Genomic DNA, 15,980 nt, shown 5'->3' on the forward strand with positions numbered 1-15,980 from the left:
CTCCCGCCCCGCCCCGCTTCCTGTGCCGCCCGCCGCGGCGCCGGGGCGGGGCTGTCGGTGTCGGTGATGTCGTCGTTGCCGCCGCCGCCGCCGCCGGGGCTGGAGCGGCCGCAGGTGGTGGCGCACGCGCAGCAGGCGCTGAGCTACACCCTGTTCGACTGCAAGTGGGTGCCCCGCAGCGCGCGGCTCCTCTGCCTGGGCAGCGCGGCCCGCGGCGCCGGCCTGCTGCAGCTGTACGAGCTGCGGGGCGGGCGCCTGGCCCTGCTGCGGGAGGTGAGCGCGGCGGCGGGGGGGGAGCGGGGCGGCGGGGGAGCCCGGGAGGAGGGAGCCCGGGAGGAGGGAGCCCGCCCCGCGGGGCCCGCTCTTGCTGTCCCCTTCGCTAACGGCCGGGCTCGCGCCCACCCGCTGGCCGTTGCCATGGTTTCCGTCCCAGGGAAAGGCGGGGCCTCTGGGTGCGTTTGGGGTTTTTAGGGTTTTCTCTCTATATCTCTTTATTTTATTTTATTTTTTAAGGCCAAGCTGGCCTTTGAGGGCTTGCTGATTTTCAGGGATAACGGCGCCTCAGGTGCATGGGACGTCTCCCCCCCCCCCCGCCCCGTCCCTTCCCGGGGCCGCCAGCCAATTAACTGCCTCGGTTAATGAAGCTGTGGAGGGAGGAGGCGCTGGAGGGGCCCCCGCGGTGCTGCTCCCTAGGAGCTGGGAACGGCTCATCCCGCCCTTTCCCGGGGTGCCCGCGGGGCGCGGGGTGGCCGGGGGTCCCGACGCCTCGTGTTTTCAAACCGGTACGGGCAGCAGCCTCTGGGTCTCGTCTTTTGGCACCATCAAGTAGAGGCGAGAGGGGTTTTCAAGACCTTTCAGTTGAAATCCCTGCTTTTCTGTGCACAGAAAAAAAATAACAATTATGTATTTGAGCCACAAAGATGATGAAGGGAGTGGAACATCTCCCTGACGAGGAAAGGCTGAGGGAGCTGGGTCTCTTTAGCTTTGAGGAGAGGAGACTGAGGGGCAACCTCATCAACGTTTACAAGTATGTTAAGGGCGAGTGTCAGGAGGATGGAGCCAGGCTTTTTCCAGTGATGTCCAGTGATAGGACAGGGGGCAGTGGGTTCAAACTGGAGTATAGGAGGTTCCACATAAACACCAGAAAAAAACTTCTTTCCTGTGAGAGTGACAGAGCACTGGAACAAGCTGCCCAGAGAGGCTGTGGAGTCTCCTTCACTGGAGACATTCAAAACCCGCCTGGACACGTTCCTGTGTGATGTGCTCTGGGTGATGCTGCTCTGGCAGGGGGTTGGACTGGATGATCTTTTGAGGTCCCTTCCAATCCCTAGGATTCTATGATTCTGTGTGTATATTTTGCTTTTGATAGCAGTTTTATTGTGTTTTACACCAAATATTCTATATGCATTTCACTTAAATCTGCCACCTGCAGACTCACCAAACTGCTGCCCAGTCTGTGATTGTGCTGCACGTTTCCCATGTGGTGACACAGAAAGTATCCTGTGGTGTTGTGTTTTTTTTAAGATTGAAAAGGCTAAACCTATAAAATGTGGAACTTTTGGTGCTACATCTCTGCAGCAAAGATACGTAGCTACAGGAGATTTTGGTGGAAACCTTAACATATGGTAAGCACACGTTCTCTTGAAGCTTTTCCATTTGATGTTGTACATGTCTGTTTGAATTGATGTTTCTGTGTGTGGCTGCCTTTTGTAGAAGATGCTTTCTGTGCTGCATGTGGTTGGGGCCCAGTTCCAGGCTTTGCTGGCTACTGTATTGGAACATGCCTATTTTGTAAAAACAGCATAAACTCTTCAAAACAATTTAATTCACTGCTGCATTTTCTGTGTGCAGTTACAAAAACCTGTCAAAAGTTATTCTAGGTCCTCTTTTGAAAAAAGGCTTTTGAATGGATGCACAAATACAAATAAAAGGCTGTGTTCAACCTAAATTTTATTTTTAGATTAAATAAGTACTTTTAACCTTGAAGTTTCATTTGTTTTTTGAGGTCCCTGGATGATTTGTGTAATTAATTTGTGTAGTAAGTTGATTGTCAAAGTTACAGAATCAAAACAATTGTTATTGTTGTTTTTATTGTTGTTGTTGTTACTATTTCCCTTTTTCCCTTTCCAAAGAATGATTGGTTATGTTTTTTTAAAATAATAAGAACACCATGAATTAGTCACTAGTTGAAAGAGGATAAAAAATTTAAAATACAATTCTGAAGGGTTCTTGAAAGATGAGATTCAGTGGGAAAGAAGTGTGAAACCCACAGCTGAATGCTCTTCATTTGAAGAGCAGTAGTCTGAGCTAGGTGGGGATTGGTGAAAAAGGTCATCATATAGACTTGCTGAAAGTAAAGCTAATTGGAGCGTTTTGATGTGTAGCATGATTAATTTTGAGCCCAATGTAAAAAAAAAAACAAACACAGTTCTTAAGGGTTGCTGCTGTGAATCCCTTAACTGCCTTTACAAACAGGGAAGTCCAGAGCAAAACAAAAACTTCCAGACCGGCCTAAAGCTGTAGCTAAAGAAGGAACTGAACAAAGACTCATGGTTCTTCATGGTGATATCCATATTTTGTTCCCACAGTTAATCTGAGTTTATATCATTTTTATATGAATCCTGAGTGTCAAGGAAAATGCCATATTATCTGTTCTTTTTTTTCTTGCCTAGGAATTTAGAAGCTCCTGAAATACCAGTGTATTCTGTGAAAGGTCATAAGGAAATCATAAACAGTATAGATGGTGTAGGTGGCTTAGGAATTGGGGAAGGTGCACCAGAAATTGTGACTGGCAGTCGAGATGGTGAGTTAGTGAACTCTGAAAGTCTTTTCACTTACTCTGAGAGAGTCTGCAAGCTTTGATGGCAGGGCTCAGTCTGCCATCTGAACTCGTTACAAGTCTCTTGCAACTGGTTCTTCATACACTGTCTTTTGAATCTTGCTTGGGACAAGTGTTCTCTCATGCGTTTAGAAGCTGCAAGTAAGCAAAAGATACTCTTGTCACTGAGTGTGGGACAGAGGGAATACAAAGCAGAATAAATGCCAAATATCAGCTTGAGAGAATATATCCTTAATAAATACTTTTACAGAATCACAGAATTGTCAGAGCTGGAAGGGACCTCTAGAGATCTTTTAGTCCAACTCCCCCACTAAAGCAGGATCCCCTAGAGCACATGACACAGGACTGCATCCAGGCAGGTCTTGAATGTCTCCAGTGAAGGAGACTCCACAACCTCTCTGGGCAGCCTGTTCCAGTGCCTTGTCACCCTCATAGTGAAGAAGTTTTTCCTTGTATTTAAATGGAACTCCCAGATACTTTTCCTCAGAACTGCTTTCCAGCAAGTCCACCCCTAACCTATATTGGTGCATGATCACAACCCTCTGAGGTCTGTCACACAGCCAGCTCTCAATCCACCCTCTGTCCACTCATCTAGCCCCAGCTTGCTGAGTTTCCTAATGAGGATGTTATGGGAGACAGTGTCAAAAGCCTTGCTGAAGTCAAGGTAGGTAACATCCACTGCTCTCCCCTCATCTAGCCAGCCAGTTACGGCATCATAGAAGGCAATCAGATGAATCAAGCATGATTTCCCCTTGGTGAAATCTTGCTGACCCCTTCCAATGACTTTCTTTGCTTTCACATGTTTTGAGATCATGTCCAGAATGACTTGTTCTACCACCAGGGATGGAGGTGCAATTAACCAATCTGTAGTTCCCTGGGTCCTCCTTCTTGCCCTTTGTGAAGACTGGAGTGACATTTGGTTTAATTCTGTTTTCTTTTGGGTTTTTTTCTGTCTGCTAAAAGCAGTCTGGCTTTTTGGAATTGAAAGAGATGCCCTGTGTTTTGAATTGTCAGGCTGAAAAGCAAAGACCTTCCCTGGGAAGATGAACACAACGTGACAGTGTATCCGTAATACAAAATCCCTTGTCTTTCTCTCACAGGAACTGTGAAGGTATGGGACCCAAGACAGAAGGATACTCCTGTTGCTAATATGGAGCCTGCACAGGGGGAGAGCAAAAGAGACTGCTGGACAGTAGCATTTGGTGACCTATCAGATTATATCAGTTTATCCCTCTCATTGAATATTATCAAAGTATTTCAGGATGTTGTGGAATAGTTTGTTTTGTATGGACCAGTCAGTAGCAGGTTTTGCTTTTCAACATTGTCAAATTTATGTGTGTTTAATGGGTTTTCAAAAGAAACTAGTTTTGTGATGTCAGGGTTTTGGACTCATTTGCTTATCACTTTTGGTCAATCATTTCACAGACAAACTGTGCAAGCTTTATTTCTATGTCAAGGAATGTAAAAACAGTGTATCCAGCTGTGTTGTCCTGAAGGAGTGCAAATGCTGGAGTGTACAAGGAACAAATTGCTGTTGTGGCATAGTTCCATCTATCAAGCATTAAGGCATTAACTTAAGAGAAGATCCTTGAAGCTAAGAGCTAATTAAAGACAACAGAGATGTTTGATGTGTGCTCTGCATTTTTCCTTTGGAGAGAGCAAGCTGTGTTTTACACAAGCTGGTATTTCTGGATTAGCTCCATTTTTGCCTCTGGAATTAGGGAGTGAGTTTTACAAAGTGCTAATAAGCTCAGGGAGTATAATAACAAAGTTGATAGTAAGGAGAGGACATTTCCTAGCAACTTGCAACTGTAATGCTCATTGCTATTGGTAGCTTTGTATTCTGCTTTGATGGACAGAGAAAAAAGTGTCATCGTATTTCCTTCCATTTTCTTTTGAGTCAGTGAAGCTTGAGCCAAGGTCAGGTTCATCTTGAGCTACATGCCCAGGGATAACTTCTTTCAGACACTGTTTCCTTGATCCTGTCAGCTGAAAGGTTTTGCAGGCAGGCTTCTACATCTCTCTAGTAAAGGCATGGTGATGCCCAGGGCCTCCCTATGGGCATATGTCCATAGAAGAGTCTTCTTGTCCCGCTAACATTTCACACTTGATTTTGGCAGGGGGAATAAGGATTTTTCTGATATTTTTATAAGAAACAGACTACCAATTTGGAAGCTATATTTTCTATACTTCCGGTTTGAAAACCAGACTATTCATTAAATCTTAATATCGCAATAGTAATATTTTTCTGGTATAAATATAAGTTGAAGTAGCAGGCTTAGGAGGTCTGAAATGTACAGCCTAAAGAAGGTTTCAGTGTTCTGATTAATTATTTCACTGTGTCCAGGAAATGCTTACAATCAAGAGGAACGTGTTGTATGTGCTGGATATGACAATGGGGACATTAAATTGTTTGACTTAAAAACCATGTCACTACGATGGGAGACCAACATTAAGAATGGGGTAAGGAAACCGTAAAAGTATTTTTCATTCTAGATCTTAAGCAGGATGGAAAAATTAAAAGTCCTGTGTCTACCTGAAATTGACCCAGATGACGGTTCTGCTCAGATAGTACAAAGGAGTTGTTTTAAGTTCACCAAATTATACTACTCAAGTTCTTGGTCTGGATAGCGTGGGGTATTTTTAGGTAGATTCATGTTTTCAGATAATTTTGTTATTTTCAAATTGGTTATGTTGGCATTGTACAAATAAGCAATGATTAGCATATATTTACGAATCACAAAACCCCCATTTTTTTTAGCAGTGGCTAAATTTCAAGGCTGCATGTAATTTTTAATATTTTTTTTTTATTTCCAGGTTTGCAGTGTAGAATTTGATAGAAAAGATGTAAACATGAACAAGCTAGTGGCCACATCGCTTGAAGGAAAATTTCATGTTTTTGATATGAGAACTCAGCATCCGGCCAAAGGTTTTGCTTCTGTTTCAGAGAAGGTATGGGGAGACAGACAATTTCTTAATAAGAGACAAACATTTTGAATGTATGCTGTCAGAGTACCACAGGTCTAAAACTACTGTGTCTGATAGGTAGTAGATGCTCAGTTTACAGGGGCACAAGCTGTGCGGGTAAGATGGCTGCTGTGGCCCCAGGTGCAGGCAGTGAAAGGGCCTAGTGCATCCAGCTGCCAGTGCTCACCCAGGTGTTCTCTCTTTTATAACCTGACATTTGGCTTCTCTGGTCTTAGGGTTCTGTTGCAGTTGCACCTCTGTGCACTCAGCTGTGCCCCTGGTCTGGGAGTCACATTTGTTTGAGGCCATATTTAATCATGATGAGCATGCAGATCCAAATCTTAAATATAACCCAAAAGGAAATGAGCCTTCTGCACACACTTTTATTCCTGCAGTCACCAGGCCTCATATGAGACACAGAAATCATTGTTTTTCTTCAGAATTGAGCATTTTTTGATTCAGTTATTGGGAGTGAGTGAAGGAGACACTTAGCCCAGAGGCTGTTAAATATGGAGAGCTCTTATAACCCTTTTTTCTTCCATCTGTGGCCTTGATTAGTCTAAGTTCTTTGTAAAGCAGTATTTATTTATTTTTAGCATATAAAATCTGATGATAATTAGAGAAAATGAACTTTTGTGGTGAAGTTCTCCAGGACTGCCTAAATTACAAAAAGCTGAGTTTCAACTTAATATCTTTTAAATCAATATTTTCCATGCCACCATTCAAAGCAGATAAAATGTTGGAAGTCCTTCAGTCAGATAACACAAAACTATTTACTGAATTAGTGTTTGTAATAATCAAAATGTGAAAATGGAATTTGTTCTCTTTCTTTCAATGCATTTAAGCTTTTCCTTCTGGGTATTTGCAGAGATGCATTGAGTCAGAGTACATGTGTTGGAGTTTTTCCCTAAGTGATTTCTGTTGCTGTGTGATCTTGCTGTGCCCTGGCTGAGACTTAAATTTGAACTGTAGATTGTTTGTTGTGTTTGCACAGTGTTTGTAGTGTGTGATGGTGATGAAATTAACCTTGTGCTGACTGTGTCACCTAAGAACCTGGGAATCTTGTCATTCTCAAGCAGTTCCAAATGACCTGCTTATGCAGCCACCTTACCTCTCTTTAACCTTGCTCACATGGCCAGTCCCAAAGCAGCTTGAGTACTAGTGAGTGGTAGCCTTGATCGGGCTGCTGCCTTATCCCTGCAGAAGAATGGAGTGCTCTGAAGGCCTGACTTGGCTTCTCCTCTGTGGGAACTGGCCACTCCTGTGGCAGCAGGTTGCAAGACTGGAGGAAGGGAAGGTACCTCAGAACATATGTTCCAATATCCACTGTGAGAACATGGGGTTCTGTTCATACAAGTGATTGCCATTTTAAGGTTCTGCATCCTTTCTTGTGAAGCTCATCTGTAATTGACTTCTATACAACACTGATTTTTTTTTTATTAGGTGCAAAAGTCTACCATTTGGCAGGTTCGGCACCTGCCACAGAACAGGGATATATTTATGACGAGTGGAGGAGCTGGGAGCCTTCATCTCTGGAAATAGTAAGTGATTACTCTCCAGCCTGCAGCAGGGGGAACAAGAAACAAACCATCTAATGTTTTAAGAAAGAATCTTCCTGAAAAGGATATATGGGGTCCTTCTTCCAACCTCAGAATTTCTGCTTTAAATTATTGCTTACAAATGCAGTAGAAAGGGTGGATTTCAGTGTCAGTACTTGATCTGGAATCTTGAATTAATCCCTCAAAGAATGTGACAACAGCACTGGTGAATTTTGTCCCTTGCCAGTTTTCTTACCATAATCAAGATTTAACTATATCCTTTCTTAAAAAGGTCATAAATGGAAGAAGAGGGATTTCTTAGAATTCTCATATCGTAGCAGTTATGTGTGAGAATAATATTGAAAGCCTGGACTTTTAATGAATCTTCTGTTTACATCTTCTTACATTACATGGCAGAATAATTTAATCATCCTAAACACTGTGAAGTAGGTGCATTGAGTTTCAGAGGGATAGCTGAGATGAAATTTTCTTGCCTGTGGCAAAACCCAAACAGTTAAAAAATGAAGAGAGGTGTCAGGATTCAAAATTTCCTGCCTCAGTGTTTTTCTTCTATGAAATATTTACCAAGTATGCAGTGTGGATATAGCTGGATATGAATATTAATTATTTTAAAGACATTTATAATTTATTTTCCTTATCTTGAGAACAGAGAAAACCCTTCCTTTGAAAACAAAGAGGATAATGATGTCTGCATCAGTAAATTCTAAGCACATGTTTTACTTTTCTTATTGCCAGTGAATACCCAGCTCAGCGCTCGAAGAAGGACTCTGAAGGAGCTGAGATGGGGGTAGCAGGTTCTGTCAGCCTCTTGCAGAATGTGACTCTGTCAACGCAGCCCATTTCCAGCCTAGACTGGAGCCCTGACAAAAAGGGACTGTGTGTTTGTGGCGCCTTTGACCAGACTGTGAGGGTGCTGATAGTTACCAAGCTTAACAAGATTTGAGAGGAAGACTAGAATTTCTGATGAGAAAGCAGTATAGTTTGCTGCAGTCTGTAAATACAGGAGCAAGAGCTTGCCTGTTTCTAGTTTAATTTCTCCATTATTAAAACTGGATTAAATAAATAGAAACTAGATCTTTCTATTGAAACTTCAGATACATGCAGTTAGAGTTGTTTGATTGTGCCGCAATAACTTAAAGTTGCCTGGGCACAAAACTTTTAACTTCTAGAAATGTGAATTTACATTTAAAATAAAATGTGCCTTTGTGTTAACACAACCTGTAACTTCAGAAATCACTTTTAAATTGTGTTCAGTTTAATCACAGTGCAGATCTGTTCACACTTGTTAAATGGTTTGGCTTTTTTATGTATAGTATTGTCTATATGCATTCATGCAATGGAAACTACTATATACTCCCTCACAGAAACTCTTGAGTTATTTGCTGTATTCATTAGAATGCTTGTTAAAGTGACTTAGGATTCTTTAATACATGATAGAAATTATAATGAATGCTCTTCAGTTTTAATGGAGTAAGCTTTCTATTGAAGATCATATTGAAATTAATCTGTTGAGCAGAATGCACTGTTTTATTATTTTACTTTTGTTTCATTACAAGTGTTTATGTTCTGTTGTTTTTTATATTTATTTTTTATGTAGGATTCTACAAATAAAATTATATGGAGTGTTGTCTTAATACAAGCAAGGCATATTATTCAAACATTCAGACAGTCTAAAATGCACTGTTCAGAGATGGCCCCCATTAGCTTTGTGCTCTAAATAAAATATATGTGCTGAGAGGTATGCTAGCCAGCAGAAATTTGTGGAAATGTGGTTTCTCTCTTCAGTAGTAATTCTCAGTCAAGCACAGAGTAAGGGAAGAAAAAGCTCTCAGTATAGGTACCTGTGAAGGAAAACAAAGAATGGTAAGTGCAGGACTGGGCTCTTGGTGGTATTTTTATTATATATTTGGCCTGCAGCAAAAATGTCCCTTCCGTATACAAACAACTCCAGGGAGGGCTCTTAGTGAGCCTACATGATAGTGATACAAATGAGAGCAAGAACTGATAAACACCACCTCTTAAGGCTCCAGGTGCCTCCAAAAGATGAAATACGTGTTACCTCTGGGTACTTAATTTTGGAATTAATTTTATTTGTTGTTTTGAAAATGAAGGAATGCATTTCCCTTATGAGTAGCTGGTTTCATGAAAATACATAATGGTTTGCATGGCAAGAGTTTGCAAAAACCTGAGTCCTGGAGAGAAGTACAGATGAATGGTGGTGCTGTCCTTGTTCGGGAAAGGTAAGTGGCTGTATGTGTGTACCTAAAGAATGAAAGGTAGTCACTGGCTGGAGAGAAGAGCTGTTGCTAGTGCCTGTACTATTCAGTATCTTCTCAGCAGATTGGATTTCTGCTTCTCCCAGGCTAAACAAGAAACAAGCAGACCCAAAGCTGCCTGTGGCAGCCTAGCCTGCTCTGTTTATAGTCCTTCCCCCTCCTGCAGAAGACTGGCACCTTGCCTCTGCAGCCTGGAGGCTGAAGAACTAAGTCATGTTCTAAATAAAATCCTAATGCATCAGAGATGAAATGCAGAGGGCCAGTTCCTCTCTTGACGCAGCACTGAGGCACACTGGAAAACCCCTGCCTTGCCCAGGGCCAGGGAATGGAATGTGCTGCCCAGTTTGATGATCACTGCAAGTGACCACGTTTGACAAATAGATCTGCTTGGCAGCTATCACTTGTTTCCTGTGCAACCATCCCTGTGTTCTCACAGAAGAGAAAAATCTGTTCATGGGCATGACTGCAGCCAGAATACAGGTATGTGTTACAAAGCTTGGTTGTTGTGGTTTTTTACCAGATATTGTGCAAATCCCCAGCTATTACAAATCAGTTTTTTCTTTCATATCAATTCAGTTACTTTTCTTTTCACCAGTTGTAAAGGTCCTTGGAGATTACAGCTCTCTTGAGATTTCTGTGCAGAAAGTCTGTACTTGGCCTACATAGTTTTTATCACACACACACACACAATAAAATAAATTGACAGCTTAGCCATGACTTGGGTTGAATTTGAAGCAAAGTAAGGCAGCTGAGAGCTTGAATTGTTTTGTGTGCAGTGTAAAGCATGGCTATGGGACTGCCTGTGCAGACTGCAGGTTCAGCTCAGAGGAAAGACCAGATGGGAGTTCTGTGGAGCTGGGCCAGACCAAGTTGGTGACTTGGTGATGTGGCCAGTCATAGCCTTGGCCATAAAGGGTTTTGATTTCTTGCTGGCTTTTGTGGAAGGACCAGGATGGCAACAAGCTATGCCAGCTGGTCTCTGAGCCAGAGTAAATCTTAGCAGAGAGAGTTGAGCTGCAGAACCACTAAGTTCCAACCTCCGGTAAGCCTGGCAGTAAATCAGCCTGTGCAGAACGTGTGGACTGGGGCTCCCTTCCCAAACCAATGGTTGCTTCCTCTCTTGTCAGTGTGCAAGAATCCACTCAAGGTTGCCAGCATCTCCAGGTATTTCCTGATCAGGACATTGCACCCTGACCTTCTCCAGCATGGCAGCAAAGCTGTTTCTCACACTGCTATGAAAAGCCCAACAGTAGTATTAATAAAACAAGCACAAGGAAGCTCTCCTAGGTTTCTTGGCATTTTAAGGTTATGAAACATTTAAGACATTCTCTGAAGCTGGGGGATGCATGGGTTGCACAATAGTAGTAAGGTCCACAGAAATGCACAGAATCAAGACCTGATGGGACATTTTATGTAGGAATGATAATAACTCAGCCTGTTTACCAGGATACAATGTATCCAAACTCTTAAGAGTTTTGCAGTTGAAACTGCTCTTGGAAGTAAATTACTCCTTAAGTCTGAAGTCCCAGCTGCTTCCAGTTCCTTCTCCTACCGGCAGGGGCTGCTTACATTAAAAGCTGCCACTGGCAGTATTTGTGTTTGTGTGTGAACACTTCCATCAGCACAGAAATGCTGCTTTATCCTCATTTTGCACAAATGTGAATGACTGCCTACACGTGGTGCAAAGCCTTAAGTTATTTGTGGATTTGCTGGGAGGGCTGCAGCCTCTTGCCCCAGTGCACATCTGCAGGTGTAGCTGTTTCTGGCTCTGCTCATGCTGGGATGTTGCTCCAGCCTGTCCTTTATCTGTCCACCAGGAATAATCCAAAACTAGCCATGTCCTCTGTATACTAAAGGCTTTTTCCTCCTCTTCATCTTTATTCTTTTGCTGATTGTGTAAGATTTCTGAGACAGAGAATTTTCTTAGGAGTTTTTCCAGCTTGGAGTACTGTGAAGCTCGGGTTTCTAGGCTGTCCTTCAGCAACAATGAATAACAATAAAAAGCAGGTGCATCTAATGAAATCTCTTTATTATGTCCCATGCAAAACCTTTCATCTTCTGAGTCATCAGTCTTCCTGCAGAGACAACAGAATCTCTCCTTGGTGTTTCTTTCTGGCATAGCTCGACCAGGCAGGTCTTGGCAGCCTGTTCAGCAGATGTGGTGTACAGACCCTTCCTGCTGCCTTCCAGAAGTGCACAGTGTCACAGGCCTGTGGCATCTTCATATCCGGCAGTGTTTTCCCTTCCTGACACATCCCCTCTTTCCCACATCCTGCTGTTGCAGTGTATGAGAAACATAAGAGCAGCCACATTGGGTTAGACCAAAGAGCCTTCAAGTCCTGTATTCTGCCTCTTCAGAGGCCCTGTGCAGGCAAATAAATACTAAAAAATCCTGTAAAATTACAGCTGCATTTTGTGTCCTAAGTTTAATTCATTCCCAAAGTTGTCCTAGGCTTCCTGCTAAAATGAAGTTGGAGTATGAAATATATGGTTCTATTGAATTTATGCACAAAAGCTAACAAGTGAGAATGGTGGAATGCTAACGCATTTAGGAATAAACCTCAATTTATAATATAATTTACTTCCATGATCTTAGTGAGAGAGACAGCTATAAAAAAATTGCATCTTTATATAGTAATTGGAAGAAATGCAATCTTAAAATAGTATCAGAACAAATACTCTACACATGGTACATTGCTTTCAATTTACTTCTGCAGTTTCCATATATAAATGCATATAACTTAATAGATATATCTACATCAGCAAATAAATCTTTGTATGTAAAGTAACCAGATATGGTACCAGCGCTTCACCACATCCTGTCATTTAATCTAGTTGGCATGAACACAAACTCTTTTGATCTGTACTAACTATCTTTATCTCAGTGTAGATCTCATCCTCCCTATCTGTTATGTTAAAAAAGCTTTAATCAGAGGGCTTAAGCTAGTCTGATTGAATTATATTATTTTTCCTCCCTAAAACAAAGCTACATCAAGCTCAGTTTCCTTCTTTCCATGTATTTTTACATCTGTATTTTGATAAGAAATGTTATGTTTCCAAACGGGAAAAGAGTCTGTGTTTAGTTGGCTTAAAGTAATTCTAATTTAATTAGAGTGCAGGAAAAAAGACACTTCCAGAGCATTTTAATGGAAAGGTGAGTCTAAGTTCACCTTGGTTTAGGCTGCCACATACACTGTCTACAAGTCCAGCACACTGTACCACAGCATGGAAAATTTTGGATGTTAAACTTCTTTTCCACTGTCCTAAGTGTCACTGCCTACAGGTTTGGGTTTTTTTTTTTTTTAGTTCCTGAAGATGTGAGACATCCCTGTGAGTTATCCTCAAGAGTCTGTTCCCCTTCTTACTCTGTCTAGTGGCTGGGCCACAAACCTGGCAGCCAGATATCTTGGGCTCTCTTCTGGGACTCACCATCTGCCTTGTAATAAATCATTGTAAACTCTTTAATTCCTGCCCTGCCTTCCTGCTTCCTGCATATATCTTGTCTCTGTAGCATACAGGCAGAGACATAAGTTACTATAAACATGCCACTGAGCCAGGCAGCTGCCTGTAACAGGCCTTTTGCAGGTATTTGTCTTCTGATATGTCAGAGGATACATCAGGCACTCACCCCTCTTTCATTGAGAGCCAAGGGCATGTATGCAGACAGGTACTGGCAAGCAGATGCATGTTCACGCTTCAGCTTGCACCTGGTACACCCTCTTCTGGTAACTTGTTGGTCTGCCCCTAAATCAGATTGCAAATTCACTATGTTGGAAAGAAAGAGGCCTCACAATCACAAAGTGGTCATCCCAGAAATGCCCAGTGTGGCTGAGGACCTTCAGACACAAATATACTACACATACTAACATCTCCCAAACTGGTCTGCTAGCTCCAATGTGGCATTTTAAAAGGTACCATCTCATACTCTGCTTTTTGATTACTTTGGCTGTAACTTGACTTTAAACATGCTTGGCCAGGAACTGTCAGGAAATGGTCTGCAGCTCAAGTAACACAGGTGCAGACTAACTCACTCTTGAAATAGTTAAAAATATGATGTTGCACAAGTTTAGACAAACATATTTTAAATGCAAGCTACAGACTGACCAGAGGTAACACAAAATTTCTCTGTTTAGTTTCAACACAACTTAGCTGCACTCTCACTGACTTAATCTCATTTGAGTCTACATTGGTTTAGCATTTTCAGCACTGTTGCTGAATATCTAGAGGTTTTGGACTGAGACTGACAGAATAAACTAGTATGTTCTCTGTGTCTGGACGTGCTGGAATTCCAGTAATTGCTAGGAAGTGCTTACGGTGGACACCTGATAAAAGTGTCTACTTAGAAAGAATGAATTATTTAATGAAGTATCTCAGTGCTTTCATGAAGACTCACATTGAAAGGCCGAAAAGAGTGTTTAGTGTCAGAAGAAGCTGAACTTGCAGACAAAGCACTTCTATTGCTATATTTTCTCCCTCAGGTTCACTACAGGTGCCTATTATGACCACCTCTTGCTTTTGGTCTGATTTTAGCATCTGCATTTTTATTCTGCCAATGATTCATTAACACTTTTGTTACAAGTAGCTTCTAGAAGCCTTCTCTGTTATTCACACCAGATTTACAGCAGAAGAACCTAGGCTATTTTCTTATTATTATTAATCTTGCCTGTGAGCATCTCCAAAAGCTTTTTCTGGGGCTTTGTTTCTGGGAGCTGGAGTTGTCCCAGGTGGTCTGTACATCAGGCTGTGATGCTTTGCATGACCCAGCCTGTAAGCATAATGTTTGTGGCACCAACATAAAACAACTGAATTATAACACCTATATCTCAATCAGATTTTGGCTGGGATAAATGCAAGTCCTTAACTCCTCACTCTCTGCTATTGAAAACCAAACAAGCAACACAGCCATTTTAAGCAGGAAATGAATGCTGATATACATAGTAACCCTCTGAGTAAACTGCCTCGAAAAATTCCAAGACCTATGGCACCCAGTAGAGGAGCTCCAGTTAATCTGAACAAAAGTGTAAATCTCTACTAGTTTGGAGCCAGGAGCAGATCTATAACAAATGGTAACCACTAGAAGGAGACAGAGAGCCACATGGTGTGGCCATGAAATACTCTCGAGTCCGTCCAAGCTGCCCTGCATTAATGCTGGATGCGGTTACAATCTTCTACAAACAGAGTTGGCTGAATCTGAACATTGTTCGGCATGTGTTGCATTTTCCTTTGATTTTGTAATTGAAACAAAATATTTGGTTTAGGAAATAAGACTCTGGCAGAAACTTCCTACCTAACATTTGGTAAATCAATTAGTCTTATCAATCAGCTTCTCTCTGTGTATTTCCCGACCTGTGGTATGTGAATACTGAGCTAAGAATGAGCTAAACATATGTCAAGTGTTCTGAGGTCCTTGTAGACACTTGGAACACTGAAAATGCAAAGTATTATTTTATTTAGGAGTGCAGGTCTTGCTGTTTCTCTGTCATCCTTCAGACTCTTCCATTTCTGAATTTTATTTTTAAAAAGTACCTCCTAAATTCCCTTTTACCTGCAGTACATAATTCTGTAGCTGTACTAAAAAAAAATACAAGATAAAGCAATTAAGACTGTGTTTTGTGAAAATAATAAATGTTTATGAAAATTCAGTGAAAAATATTATTACACTAAAATATTAGCAGACAGTAGGGATACAGTTTCTTGCTCCAGTGGTTCTACTGTCTGTGACTGCATCCTGCACACAGCTGAAAGGGTCTTAAAGAATCCCTGTTTGCTGCTTTCATAAATACCCTGTTCTAAAAACAATTATTTATATTGCCTTTTCAGACATTTTCAGTTGAAACTGAAAACCCAACCTCTAAATCTTCTGGAGGAAGAGATGACAAGATGTAGACAAGTTGCTATGCCATCTGAAGATCTTTAGATATGCTTCCAACTGGCAGTAAGGAGAAAGACTCTTAAATGCAGTTCATACTGATTTAATTAGAATACACATAGTGTAGCAGTCAGATGTAAACCACCTAATTAAAAGGAAACTCATTTTGCAATATTTTAAATCACATTGAAAGCACAGATAAGCGTACTGTATCTAGATAAGACCCCAAACTTCTAGTCTTGTTCCCCCTACAAATACACTCATCCATTTTCCCCTGCCTTGACCCCATCCTTCTTCAGCCCGGACCTGTTTTTCCCTTCCTTGAGAAACCCTGATGCTGAATAAGGCAGCTCAGTACTTTTCCTTGGGGCAACCAGCCACGACTTAATCAGCCACATACAATTCTGTGTAACTTATAGCTGAGAACAGGCCCTCTTCAGGCACAATGAAGGGTTCCAGTGATCCTATCT

The 15,980-nt window shown here is 41.8% G+C and overlaps 1 protein-coding gene across 1 annotated transcript; it reads left to right on the forward strand.

The window, feature by feature from the left end:
- The first annotated feature begins 34 nt into the window (after positions 1-34).
- Positions 35-9,004, forward strand: DNAAF10 (dynein axonemal assembly factor 10). Its single transcript, XM_051613314.1, has 8 exons — positions 35-273; positions 1,525-1,625; positions 2,673-2,803; positions 3,940-4,041; positions 5,187-5,302; positions 5,657-5,791; positions 7,250-7,347; positions 8,101-9,004. The coding sequence occupies exons 1-8, from the start codon at positions 67-69 to the stop codon at positions 8,306-8,308; spliced, it is 1,098 nt and encodes a 365-aa protein (XP_051469274.1). The 5' UTR covers positions 35-66; the 3' UTR covers positions 8,309-9,004.
- Positions 9,005-15,980: the final 6,976 nt, after the last annotated feature.

The sequence above is a fragment of the Apus apus genome, chromosome 3 (genome assembly GCF_020740795.1).
Source record: "Apus apus isolate bApuApu2 chromosome 3, bApuApu2.pri.cur, whole genome shotgun sequence".
NCBI classification, from domain to species: Eukaryota; Metazoa; Chordata; class Aves; order Apodiformes; family Apodidae; genus Apus; species Apus apus.